The 14117-nt window shown below is 37.6% G+C and overlaps 1 protein-coding gene across 1 annotated transcript; it reads left to right on the top strand.

Moving 5' to 3' along the window:
- Nucleotides 1-12708: 12708 nt before the first annotated feature.
- GPR174 (G protein-coupled receptor 174) lies at nt 12709-13710 on the top strand. Its single transcript, XM_060088096.1, has one exon. It carries the CDS (start codon nt 12709-12711, stop codon nt 13708-13710), a length of 1002 nt encoding a protein of 333 aa, XP_059944079.1.
- Nucleotides 13711-14117: the final 407 nt, after the last annotated feature.

Raw genomic sequence — 14117 nt, 5'->3', positions numbered from 1 at the left:
GATTAAAGAAAAATTTAAAGTCAAAACTTTGAGTTATTAGTGTATCAGTGACGTACCCAGTATTAGGAAGAACAGTGAAAGAGAAGGGTCCTAGTTTTAGATAAATTTGCCCTTAAGATAGCTAACCATTTGTTTCAACTTTCCTTTTATCCCGTCTGTAAAGCCTTGTTGAAATGATCGATGGACAGTTAGGTAGATCACAAACAAATGATGGAAGCACATTACCATTTGATGATCATCTTAAAATAAAAAGTAACCATATTTCTCATGTTCACAATTACTCTGTCACTGATGTCAATCATTGAAACAAACGATTGGCCTTCCAAACTGTCAAAGAGTTGTTTTTCCAATCTCATTTACCCGGACATACACTTAAGTTTGTAAGTATGAGGTGGGGGAACATCTGAATTCAAGGTTTTTTTTGCCATCTCTTAGAGCTAAATGTCATTGCTTTAACACTTGTTAAAATGTTACAAATAAAACAGGAAGAAAATGCAATGAACTCAATTGCAATGAATCTCAAGAAGTGGTTAGTCACTTAGTTTTCAATCCAGTGATATAAAGAGTCATCAAAAACCAACCAAATACTGCAAATGATGCCATTCACTGAAAAAAAAATCCTTTTATTTACTGTCACAAGTTTTGGTTTCAAAGTACCTTCTCTCTTTAGCCTTTCACAAGATACATTTAAGTGAAAGGCATTGGAAATTAATAAATAGCAAGCTTATGCCTAAATTACTTAGGTATCCAGAAGTCTGGCTGTACTCTCTGAGTAGATGATGAGAGAGAGAGGTAAGCAATTGGCTTATGTCAGAGATAAAAGTGAGCAAACTAGCAAGTAAATGTAATAGGAAAAAAATATAATCTTTTCTCAACTTCAGATTTTGGGAACAAGTGCCTGTTCAACACACTTTCGGTACTTGGTGAGTTCCCTGGCTATGGTGGGGGAGGAAGTTGTCATTTCCTGCCATAAGAAGGTAGCAGGTGGTGGTAAAAAAAAAAAGAGTAAAAATAGCACCACATTACCACAAAGAAGTGTGCTCTTCTCCATTTTTGGGTGTGTGTGTGTGTGTGCATAGTGGGAGGGTAATACTTTTTAAACCTGACTTCCTTTTATTTGCACTTCGCTTGATTGCAATACAATGTGGCTGTTTAAATGTATATTAAGAATTGAGATTTAAAAAAAAGGCTATTAGTGTGATTTGAGTCGTGTACTCTGCCTTAGTTCAGAGCTTGCAGATAAATTTGGTAAAATTGTAGTTGAATAAGTTTTTAAACGTTAAGTGAGCATGGAGCTTGTGGGGGTCACCGTTGCTGTGAAGGAATAATTTTCTTTTTGATTGTTTCTGAAATTTCTTCAATTTGATTCCCAAACACTTAAGTGAATACATTTGATTGTTTTGAGGAAACCATGTAGGAAATTGTAATCAGTTCAATGTTATGGCATCCAGAGCACTTATTTTATCCATTGCCAGGTGACCAATAAGAAAGATAGGGCTTCCCTGGTAACGCATTGGTTAAGAGTCCACCTGCCGATGCAGGGGACATGGGTTCGTGCCCCGGTCCAGGAAGATCCCACATGCTGCAGAGCAGCTAGGCCCGTGAGCCATGGATGCTGAGCTTGAGCGTCCGGAGCCTGTGCTCCATAATGGGAGAGGCCACAGCAGTGAGAGGCCTGCGCACCACACACACACACAAAAAAAAGATAAAATTTTCCTGTTATTAAAAAAGACAACTTCATACAGAAAATAATTCAAATGTGATTCTCAGCAAATAAAAAAGAAAAACTCTTTAAAAAGTGGTTTTTTAATCTCCAAATACTTCGCAGTAGCCAATATCAATGACTAAAACAATAGCTAGAAATTACTAAATATGTTTTTAGATTTTATAACTTGAAGAGCCTTTAAGTGACATATTTCAAAACTTATACAGAACTGGATAATTGGAAAAAATATTCTACAGACTTACAGGGACATTTGTATTCAAATTTAACAGGCATTTACTAAAGGTCTACCAATGAACATTTAATACAGGTCTGTTCTAAGTGTTGTGAGAAATACATAGATGATTAGGACAGAATTCTTACTCTCAAAAAGCTTACAATCTAGTGAATATATAGACAACCAACTATACTATCAGACAGGATGAAACACATCAGACTATAAAAGAGGTATAAGCACTATGCAGTGGGAAGTCAAAGGAAGGAGAGTTAATTCCAATTTGGGTGAACTCAAGAGAGTCTTGGAGGAAGAAATGAGATTATAGAAATTCTCCTTTCTATCAAGAATTTTTCTATCAAAGTGGGAAAGTGGGGATGGGGGACTGGACCTTGAAGACATTTCGACTAAATTAAAAGAGAGAGAGACATTAAAAGGTACATGATGTATTCAAGATAAGCCTGGCATGGTGGAAGCCTAGGGAATTTGGAAGAGTGTAATAAGAGATTGGGCTCAAGAGAGAAAATAGAGCTTTGAATGTCAGATATTTACATCATCAAAGTGTGAATATTTGAAGGATTTTGCACAAGTTCATGATATGCTTCAACCTGTATCTGACAAAGACATCTGCAGAAATATGTTAGTCTAAAATAATAAAGTTGTGATATTTAACATAATAGAAAGGAAGTACAGCTATTGCTCATGTCAAAATGTTGTAAACAGAGATAAAATATGAATGTCTGTTCCTCCTGAAATATTGCTGAGTGTTACTGATACTATGCTGGAAATGTACAAAAAGTTTGCAATTGCTGGTCGGTATTCTTTACTTGCTTGCCTATTCATTTTAGGTGGAAGATGACACTCTATACTTTGAGTCAAAACAGAACAGAAGCTCATAGTCTTTCTGTAGGAGCATCTGCAAAAGACTTTAGAAGAAGAGATTTTCTGGGTTTCTTAGATACTTTTCAACCCATACTACAGACTGCAAGAAAACAGTGGATGATATATATCTGCTTCTTTTAAAACAAATTTATCTATTTATTTACTTATTTATTTTGGCTGCATTGTGTCTTTGTTGCTGCTCGCAGGCTTCCTCTACTTGCCGCGAGCAGGGGCTATTCTTCATTGAGATGTGCGGGCTTCTCATTGTGGTGGCTTCTCTTTGCTGCTAAGCATGGGCTCTATGCACACAGGCTTCAGTAGCTGTGGCACGTGGGCTCAGTAGTTGTGGTTCATGGACTCTAGAGTGCAGGCTCAGTAGTTGTGGTGCATGAGTTTAGTTGCTCCACGGCATGTGGGATCTTCCCAGACCAGGGCTCGAACCTGTGTTCCCTGCATTGGCAGGCAGATTCTTAACCACTGCACCACCAGGGAAGTCCCAATATATATCTGCTTTTAAAGCCAAAGAACAAGATCAATGAAGGACAGCATTGGCTTGTCCTTCATTATATCTCAATCTTGAACTATATTACCTTTCACTCCAGTGAAATGTCATCAGAAGTGACCCAAATATTACAAATAATGCCACTCACTGAAAAATTATTTTATTTGCTAACAGAGCATTATGCAGTAAAAACAAATACACAAAATTCCAGTCAAATATTGCACATGCATCAAGCTCCAGAGGCTAACATAATCCCAGACTTGACTTCAGATGGGGTCTGTGATTCTTTAGGACACTTCAGCCCTGTCCTAGAGAAGAGTAAAATTTCTCGGTCTTTGTGAATCTAGTGCCTAAAATATTAGTGTGGGATGAAGAGAGTGTCATATGAAAGGGTCCCATATGACAATTTTCACAACCTCTTTTCAATCAATATGTATATGATGTCATCTCAGACAAATGTGACAACAGTTCTGGTGAGGACCTACAATCTAATTTGATGTTTGATGTTTCATACCTGGGGCATCCTTATTCCAGACTTGGGCTAGAGTGATCTCCAAGTGAATATGTCATTACCCGGTTCTTGGATCCATGGGTACAGTAGATTTAGCACAAGGGTCTTTGAGGTTAGTCTAGGACTCTCCCCATTTTATCCCCTATAACCCTCCTTTTGGAGACAGATCCAGGGAAAGAGAACCCTCCACTTCTAACACTTTACAGTCATAGCTCTTTTCTCAAATGTGGTGGCTTACAAAAAAGGAGAGTTTGGGAAGAAGAAACGTTAGCAGTGATGTGCCAGCCTCTCTGCTTCCACCTAAGCCAAGGGCCATGCACCTGTCACAGCATTCCCATCACTGGTGGAAAATTAGTCAAGGAATACAGTCATCATTTTCAATGACACTTCAGTCTCAGTAATCAGAAAAATACCTCTAAGAGCCAAGAGTTTCCAGAAGACTCAGTTTGCTTCTACTAGTCAGGAGGGTTGCTGATGCTGGAAGGAGAACTGTAGGACCACAGTAATGGTTCCTGGTATGTGGTTACGCTTTAGACAGTGACTTAAAAGACTTTTGGGACTTATTTTTTGAAGTGAGAATCTTGATTAATTTATAGGATCCACTTTCTAAGTATAGAAAACACGGTAGAATATTGAGAAGTAAACAACTAGAAGCCTGTTGAGAGAAGACATACTACCAAGAACCATAAAATAAAACAGGTCCAGCAAAGAAAAAACCACCACTAAGGGAGGCTTATATTCAGTCATCTGGGATAACAGTGTTCAGTGTCTTGTACCCCTTTCATATGCCTCCCTTAAAGCCTGATTGAAGAACAGTATATATTATCTGTCAATTAAAATTCAAGAATAGGACTTTCCTGGTGGTTCAGTTGTTAAGATTCTGTGCTTCCAGTGCAGGCGCCATAGGTTTGATCCCTGGTCGGGAAACTAAGATCCCACATGCCATGCAGTGAGGCCAAACGATTAAAAAAAAAAGTAAAATTCAAGACACCCCCCTTTATTAGATTAATTGTCTTGTTCTTTGGATATCAAATGTTCCCTGGGAATTTTTCAGAGTAATTACTGAAGGTTCTATGAATGCTTTTTAGGGTAATTACTGAGGGCTAAACAATTCCTTTTTGCCATTTGCATTTAAGTATTTAAAATTCAATTTAAATAATTTTCCATCAGGATTCTTTATGCAGTTTCTGAAGACCCCAATATCTGCTGAGAGGTTTCTATATTATGCTTTGCTTTTTAAAAACACAATGCTATACACCTTGTATAATATAGTGTGGAGAAAATGGCTTCAAATTATAAGTAAAACACAAGTAACTGTGGAGAGGGGGGTAACCACTGAGCACCAAGACCAGAAAGATCTGATACAATGAGCAGAAAGACAAAGGATGCAAAAGCTCTGAGGTCTATTACACACGATCCAGAAATCCTGAGTTTGTCTGAGGTACTGACATTCCCCAAGAAAAGTTACCAGGTTTAAATTACTGCACTCCATCTTTAAGGGTGGGAGGCTGAAATTCTAAGCCTAAACTCTCCCTATAAGGCAAAAGGCTTATCTTTAAGAAAAAGGAGTTTGGGCCCCAGCCAACAAGTAGGAAAGGACTTTTCCTTTCTTTTTCCTTAAAGGAGGGCTTTTTGGTGATCCATGAATTTACACCACATTAGGTAGCTACCTACACCCCAAATCAAGGCCAGCTCTGGAATGAGGCCCTGGAGACTGGTTTAACTTTCCACTTCACCCTTGCTCTTTTTACCAGAACCCTTAAGGTTGGTTTACTCCTCCACTTTCACAGACTATTAATCCTGTGAAGCAGTGGATAGGGTACACTCTCAAAGAGAAAATTGCAAGAAAAAGAACTGCAAAAAAGTGAAAAGGGCCAGAAGGACCTGATTATCTTGGACCTTAGTTTATTTTATGTAAGCTTGGAAGCTTATAACTTTCCTTAAAAAAAAATCCCCCTTCTTGTCCAAATGCTCATGTCTGGTCTGAGACACAAGGTGACATTCAAAAGAGCTGAGGAAATTCCCCACAGCCGTGTCAGCAGTGAGAACAGAAAATATGTACCATTTTCCGACTGTAACATAACTTGTGATCTTCTCATCACTTCTACAAAGTGAAAATATTTTAAATGTAACATGTAAAATGAAACTTTGTAAAATGGTTACTTGTACTTTAAATAGAAAGTTATTATATACACCATGTTAGCCCAGAGACCACATTTTGAGAAGCCCTGATTAAGAAAAAAGGAAAGAATAAAAATAGACACCTATAAATCATGTGGATAAGAGGGAGACCCTGAGAGGTGGGAGCCGTGTAAGAACAAACTATTTTTTTTTTAATGGATGGAAGGAGCAAGAAAGTGGATAGTGGTTAAAGTAATTTTTAATTATCAGTACAGATTTCAACAGCTTCTGCAGTAACCCATTCCCAATACCAATTGGCACATGTTGGTCTTCAGGATATGAAATGATTGCAAACTAAGATATCTGAGGAAAGGCAGCATGTCTGGGCATTATTCACTCTGATGGGATGCTTCAGATCTCAGAAGAGACATTTAGACTCAGCTAAGTGAAACTTCCTAGCAAAACAATAACTCTAACTGCTTTGTCCACACATAGGTATTTCCTCCCTTCATGGAGCTGGCCTATCAGGGAATCATAGATGTCAGAGATAAGAGGAGTTGGGAACATGATTAGATGTGGTATCTATACAGAACACCCCTCTTTTATTTATTTATTTATTTATTTATTTATTTATTTATTTATGGCTGTGTTGGGTCTTCGTTGCTGCGCATGGACTTTCTCTAGTTGTGATGAGCAGGGACTGCTCTTTGTTGCGATGCACGGGCTTCTCATTGCAGTGGCTTCTCTTGCTGCCAAATGCACGCTCTAGGCACGCAGGCTTCAGGAGTTGTGACACATCGGCTCAATAGTTGTGACTCATGGGCTCTAGAGTGCAGACTCAGTAATTGTGGCACACGGGCTTAGTTGCTCCATGGCATGTGGCATCTTCCCAGACCAGCGCTCGAACGTGTGTCCCCTGCATTGGCCGGTGGATTCTTAACCACTCCGCCACAGGGAAGTCCTGCATGTGCTTCTTATTGCGGTGGCTTCTCTTGTTGTGGAGCACCGGCTCTAGGTGTGCGGACTTCAGTAGTTGTGGCTTGTGGGCTGTAGAGCGCAGGCTCAGTAGTTGTGGCACACAGGCTTAGTTGCTCTGCGGCACGTGGGATCTTCCCACACCAGGGATCGAAACTGTGTCTCCTGCATTGGCAGGCAGATTCTTAACCACTGTGCCACCAGGGAAGCCCCCCACCCCTCTTTAAAATAAAAATTCTGATGGAACATTCTCCCTAGGAGAATTAGCTAGGTAAAGACTTTCTAAAGTATTTGCTTACTGAGCTGTAGTCAGCTCTTAGATATAGTTGCTGGACAGGTTTTCTGGAAATACTGTAAATTATTTCACTTTGAAGATTTTCAAAAGTGAAAAAGAAGCCCTGAGATTTGCTATGTGTGCTGATCAGAATCAGGAAGAAATTGTTCTGCTCTCTTCTATTCAATATTTGTGATTACTCGTGTATCATAAAAGTATAATTGCCTCCCACACACATGTATGCTCCTTGTTCTGTCCCACATTATTTTCAGTCACTTGTAGCACTAGGTCTGCTTTTTCTTGGCTTACTAAAGTGTGTACATAACCAGAACTCTAAAATATAGTTGGCTTTTGAGCAAGCAGTTGCATTTGACCTGTGATTGGATGGTTGCTGGGCAGAGCTCCACATCCCAAAATATAGTCTCTACTTGCCACTAATATGTCTCAAAGACCACCATTATAAATTAGGTCTTTTAATAATTTTAATAATTCACTTTCCTTTATTAAAATACAGAAACACATTTTGCTGAGATTTTACTAAGAAGTCTCAGTAAAATAACACAGAAACTATCCGTGATATTCTTTTGAAACAGGTTTTCCCAGAAATAAGCAACCAAATACATAATATTGCTGAAAACACTCTTGAACCATATCATGAGTAAAATTTAGTGAAGCTTCAGGTTCAGGTAAACAGATAAATATTCATAAATAAAAATACTAAATTCCCACAAGAACTATATATAAAATAGTTTCTGGCCTGTATATTGCTGGAAATCAGGCTAAATTCAGGCCATCAGTTTCATTTTTTCTCTTATGTTTTTCTTCTTCCCAAGGAAGTGCGTAAAATTAAGTAAGGATAGGCTCCTGAAGCAAGAAAAAAATGCTCAAGGAATCTGGCATGTTGCTTCAAATAAATAGCTTATTTAACATTGGAGTCTGTTCCAGTGTCTGTTACAATACGGATTCCTTCCTGAGAAAGGGAAATCTCAAAAAAAAAATAGTAATATGCTCTGGAAAAAATACCTCCTTCATCTTTTGTGTCCATCGCTCTTAGATAAAGGAATATTTATATTAATTATAGCACAGCTGACTAGGGTTTTTTTTTCCATGCTTGAAAGCCTTTCCAACAATCCCAAGCAACTTTTCCTACTAGAAAATAATGTTATCTGAACAAAGGGAAAACATTACCAGCGCTCCCAGAAGGAAGTCAGAAGTATATTAAGGGAGATTCTGTATTCAGGAGCATTTCAAGTTTGCAGTTTAGGATATACAGATGAAAAAACATTAAAATGTGGCCAGTGAGGGAACAACCAACAGGAAAAAATACAGACTTCAGGAAGATAGTCTTGACTTTAAGTTCACATCACTTAATCAAAATGTTCTTAATATTTAGTTGGTTCCCCTCTTTTGTGTTTTTAGGGTATACAGTACATTGCCTATGATCACAGTTTTCATATTGTGCAGCAATTATCATTCTTCCTTACTAGACTATAAGGTCTAAGAAGACAGAGATCTTGTGCCTTTTTCCACCACCTATATCTCCAGTAGCAAGCATGCACCTGGTAAATGATAAATGCTGAATAAATATTTGCTGAATAAATATTGGATGATCCCAACATATTCCAAACCTAGTTCTAGGTGCTTCGGGGGATATAAATGTATATAAGACTCAGACCCTGACTTCAACAATTTTCTGGCATAGTTGTGGTGCAGTGGGGTGAAAAGGGGAGCAGAGGCATAAATAAGACACAGACATAAGTTACTAACGAAAAAGCAGAAGAAGTATGTGCTTTAAAAGAGGTATAAATGAGGGTTTTAAAAAGGAGTTAGGACAACAGTGTTGAGTTAAAGAAGTTTTCACGAAGAACAGGAAATTTGAGAAAGGTCTTCACAAATAAGTAAGACTGGTATGCAAAAAACAAAACAAAACAAAACAAAACAAAAGATATTCCAAGCTGAGGTAGCAGACTGAAAAAATGAAAAAAGCTATTTGTGGGGGAAGAAAAAGTCAGTTTGAATAGTATGGAGTGCAGTTGGGCTGGAATTCTGGGAATGTTAGGAGAGCACTGGGAGACAAAATCCTAAAGGTAGATGGCACTGTATTTAAGGAAGCCATTGACTGCCAGACTGTATTTTGTGATTTGTTGGGCAGTAGGAATCCATTAACGCTTTTTAAGAGCTCATTTTAAGGAAAAAAAAATATCTGACAGCATTATATAGTATGGAGTAGAAAATGATAAGGGATAGGAAAATAAATTAAGTAATAAGGTCCTGAACTAAAGTATAAACAATGCAAATTTAAAGAATAATATTATGAGAAAGTTGCATAAAGTAGTAATAATAATAATATCAGTTATTAAGCACTTATGTACCTTACACTATGCTAAATAAATTATATACAGCAGCTCAATTAATTCTCACACTGACTCTCTAAGTTAGGTACTATGATTACAATGAGAAATTAAAGAATCAGAGAAGTTTGGTGATATACCTGAAGTCACACAGTTATTAATTAAAAGAGCAAGAATTTAAACCCAGGTAATCCTGACTCCTAAACATATATTATTTCCCCCATAGTATGCTATCTTCCCTAACTTGTTTGGAAGTGGAAAATAAATGACAAAGAGTCAATGCCTCCAAGACTTTGAGACAACCTAGGAAAACATTAGTGAACTTAATAGCAATGAAGAAGTCAGGAGCAGAATCTGTTTTGAAGTTTTGAGGGATGATTTTTGTGTGAGATATATGGATTTTATTTACTGAAATTATTTCTTTCAACAAATACTGAGCACTTATTTGGGTCTTCCACAGTCCTCAGTTCTGTTTTATAGCAAGTAAACAAAACACACAAGAATCCTTGTCCTCCTGAACTTTACATTCTAGTAGGGAAAATATATAAAAACAAAATAAATAAGTAAAAATCAAAGAGTATGTTAGTTACAACTGGCAATAGATAAAATAAATGCTGAAGGGAGATGGGGAGTGTTGGAGGTGAGCTGCAGTTTTAAATAGGAAGTTGAGGGAAAGCCTCATGAAAAGGACCCACTTGGGTAAAGATCTGAAGGAGGCAAGGGAGTAAAACAAATAAATAACTAGGCTAAAGCATTTCAGGCACAGGGAACTGCCAATTCAAATGCTTTGAGGCAGGAAGGTTCTTGGTCTGTTCACCTAATAGCAAGAATGGTAAAGTTGCTGGAGCAGAGTCCAAGGGGGAGAATCTTAGAAGGTGAGGTCAGAAGAGTAACCAGGGGCCAGATCATATAGTTAAAATAGGCCATTTGTTGTAAGGACTTTTATTTTTCCTCTGAGTTAGATGAGAAGACATTAGGAGATTTTTTATCAAAGAGGTGACATTATCTGACAAGATATGACATATTTTCAATAAATAGAAAAGATGGCTTCACTTTCATATGTTAAATTTTAAGACAATAATGAAATATCCAAAAGAAGAGGTGTTATATATAGTTGGAAAGAGAGGTACAGCTCAGGATTGACATATAGATTTAAGAGTCATTGGCTTTGATGGGAGAGGTGAATGTTCATTAGAGGTTGACTGGATGTTTATTTGTATAGTTCTGATTTCTAATCAGTGATGTTAGCAGGTGATGACTTTTATATAAATAGTTAAAAGGTGGTTGAAAACCCAGGGCTTGTGACTTTTTGGTCTACCACCTAATTTTGCCTTTCACCTAATCAAAATCACTACCTGTGAAAATATTTCAAAGATGTATTTCAGTTTGGGAGCTGAACAACCTCTAATTTTAACCACTCTTTCAACATTGATGTTATTCTTTACAGTCTTGCTTCTTTTTATTTTATAATACTGTCTCTCTACTTCCTTATCTGAGAAATCTCAAGTATTTAACCCCTTCAATCTGAATGCATAGTTCATACTATTTATCAGCATGTTTAAATAAAGTGTGCATCGTATCTTTGAACAAATGTGCTATTTTACTTACCAGGCAATTGAGGCAAAATAATAACAATTACAATTCCTTCAGGGGTTGAATCAAGCCAACTTCAAACATGGATTTGATAATCTACATGGATTTGATAATCCATGGCAGGATGTTTTATAATTTCTACTTCATTTTTGTTCTTCCCCCATACCTTTAAAGTCAGTTAACTCCTCCTGCATTTCAGCAGCCTCGAGGCAACTATCCAGGTGCCTAAACTAAAATTTGTTTTAGAACAAAGGTCATGGACCTAGCTGGGTCACCTTTTTGGGGATTTTGATTCTCTGTATTGATGTCATCGTCCTTTGTCTTGGATAATTGAGAGGTGACTAGATGACCCTTGTTATTGCAAGTAATTAAAGAGAGGTTGGTTGCCCACTAATTTTCAGACATCTGGGGAAGATATGAAACAAATCAGTGGCCCCTATATGATGGTTCAAGGACAAATGCTGGGTTGATTATATCTGAATCATATGGGGATCTTTTTAGAAATACAAATTTCAGGCCCTAAGTACTGAATCAGAATCTCTACAGGAGACACCAGAAAATCTAAGGAAAGTTGTAATTTTTTCTAAAATTCCCCAGATGAGTGTGACAATCAGTGATGTTTGTGAAGCTGTGGTCTACGTCAGAGCCTCTCAAATATTAATATGCCTAAGAATCACTTGTGGTTCTTCTTAAATTGCTGATTGTGTTGCAGTAAGTCCCATATGGGATCTGAGATTCTTTTGCATTTCTAAACAGCTCTCCAGTAATGCTGGTTCATGGATCACATTTTGAGTAGTAAGGGGCTAGATTTCTTCTCAGATTCCTTCTAGCTATACTGTCTTGTGATTCTAAAGTGTCTTATGGAACTTGTGACTAATCACCCTCATTCACATCAGAACTTTCCATTAAAGGTAATAGATTTTTCTACACATAGGCTTTTGTTTTTTCAAAAATTTCTAGACAATAATTGGCTTATTTTTTTTTCATTTGCAGCTCTGACTTTGTTTCTCACTTTTTAGTTTACGACACATGACTGAAAAAGTCCCAGAAAGATGATCTATCCAAGTTAATCACCTGTGAAGAGTTGTGGACCCACTGAGTACTAAAGCAAACCTTTCTTCTATGTGAGCCAAAAAAAAGAAAAACAGCCTGCCAAACACCAGTAAAGAGATGACTGTCATCATATGGGAATTCGAAGAGCTACTATATGGCACATTTATGATCAAATGGAAGAGGATCAACTGTTATGATGTCCCAGAAGGCCTTTTAACTGAGTAAAGAATAAAGAAGAAGGGAAAATTATAACAGCTTTTCATCTGTGCTTGCACATTAGACTTCAATGTAGTTAATGTAGACAAATCCAAAGCAAACATGCAGATAGTTATTTGAAAAAAAAAAACAAATCATGTATAGAAGTCCAGACCAATGTAATAAAAAGGAGGTTATTCTATATTCAGTCTCCCCAGCCCATCGATGATCAGTCTTTTAGAAACAGCAGCAGTAGATTATAAATTTAGCTTTTAAGCCACCATTTAGCAAAGGCAGTTTCTGTAGAAAGAAACATGCCTGCTAATGACACATGTGCTGGGACAGATGGATCCAATACAGATTTTCGATACTTCATCTATGCAGTGACATACACTGTCATTCTTGTGCCAGGTCTCATAGGGAACATATTAGCCTTGTGGGTATTTTATGGCTATATAAAAGAAACCAAACGGGCTGTGATATTCATGATAAACCTAGCCATTGCTGACTTACTACAAGTCCTCTCCTTGCCACTGAGGATCTTTTACTACTTGAATCATGACTGGCCATTTGGGCCTGGCCTCTGTATGTTTTGTTTCTACCTGAAGTATGTCAACATGTATGCAAGCATCTACTTCTTGGTCTGCATCAGTGTGCGAAGATTTTGGTTTCTCCTCTACCCCTTTCGCTTCCATGACTGTAAACAGAAATATGACCTATACGTCAGCATTGCTGGCTGGCTAATAATCTGCCTTGCCTGTCTGCTATTTCCTCTCCTCCGAAGCAGTGATGACACCCCTAGCAACAGAACCAAATGCTTTGTGGATCTTCCTACCAGGAATGTCAATCTAGCCCAGTCTGTTGTCATGATGACCGTTGGTGAGTTGATTGGATTTGTCACTCCTCTTCTGATTGTCCTGTATTGTACTTGGAAGACAGTTTTATCACTGCAGGATAAATACCCTGTGTCCCAAGACCTTGGAGAGAAGAAGAAAGCCTTGAAGATGATTCTAACCTGTGCAGGAGTTTTCCTAATTTGCTTTGCACCTTATCACTTCAGTTTTCCTTTAGATTTCCTGGTCAAGTCCAATGAAATTAAAAGCTGCCTAGCCAGAAGGGTGATTCTGATATTTCATTCTATTGCCTTGTGTCTTGCTAGTCTGAATTCCTGCCTTGACCCTATCATATACTACTTTACCACTGATGAGTTCAGAAGACGGCTTTCAAGACAAGATTTGCATGATAACATAAAACTCCATGCAAAATCATTTGTGAGCAGCCATACCACTTCTACCTTGACAACTGAACTATGTTAAAAAAAAAAAACTGGATGTGGACTGAAACTTAAGCTATAAAATTTCAGTGACATACTATATACATATGATCTCAACTAGAGCCAGCAGCTGTATCTGTGAACCTAAGACAAAGAGAGACTATTAGGTTGAAGTCATTATAAGCACTTAGTTTTGTTAAAATGGACACTGAGTTTCCTTGTATTTAGAAGCAAAGTAATTGTCTATTTATACTAGTAATCACAGTTTATATCCCAATATCATATTTTAGTTGTCTTTAAGTAGGATGGATATTATATTATTCTGCAAAAACAGTGTTAAAATCATGGACCTTTTTTTTTTTTTTTTTTTTTTTTTTTTGTGGTACGCAGACCTCTCACTGTTGTGGCCTCTCCCGTTGCGGAGCACAGGCTCGGGACGCGCAGGCTCAG

The sequence above is a fragment of the Mesoplodon densirostris genome, chromosome X (genome assembly GCF_025265405.1).
Source record: "Mesoplodon densirostris isolate mMesDen1 chromosome X, mMesDen1 primary haplotype, whole genome shotgun sequence".
NCBI lineage: Eukaryota > Metazoa > Chordata > Mammalia > Artiodactyla > Ziphiidae > Mesoplodon > Mesoplodon densirostris.
Note: the sequence above shows the minus strand (reverse complement) of the source record. Positions and strands in the feature narration are given on the sequence as shown.

Excerpts from the sequence above, each read along its gene's own strand:
- GPR174 (XM_060088096.1), top strand. The coding sequence starts at position 12,709 with ATGCCTGCTAATGACACATGTGCTGGGACAGATGGATCCAATACAGAT.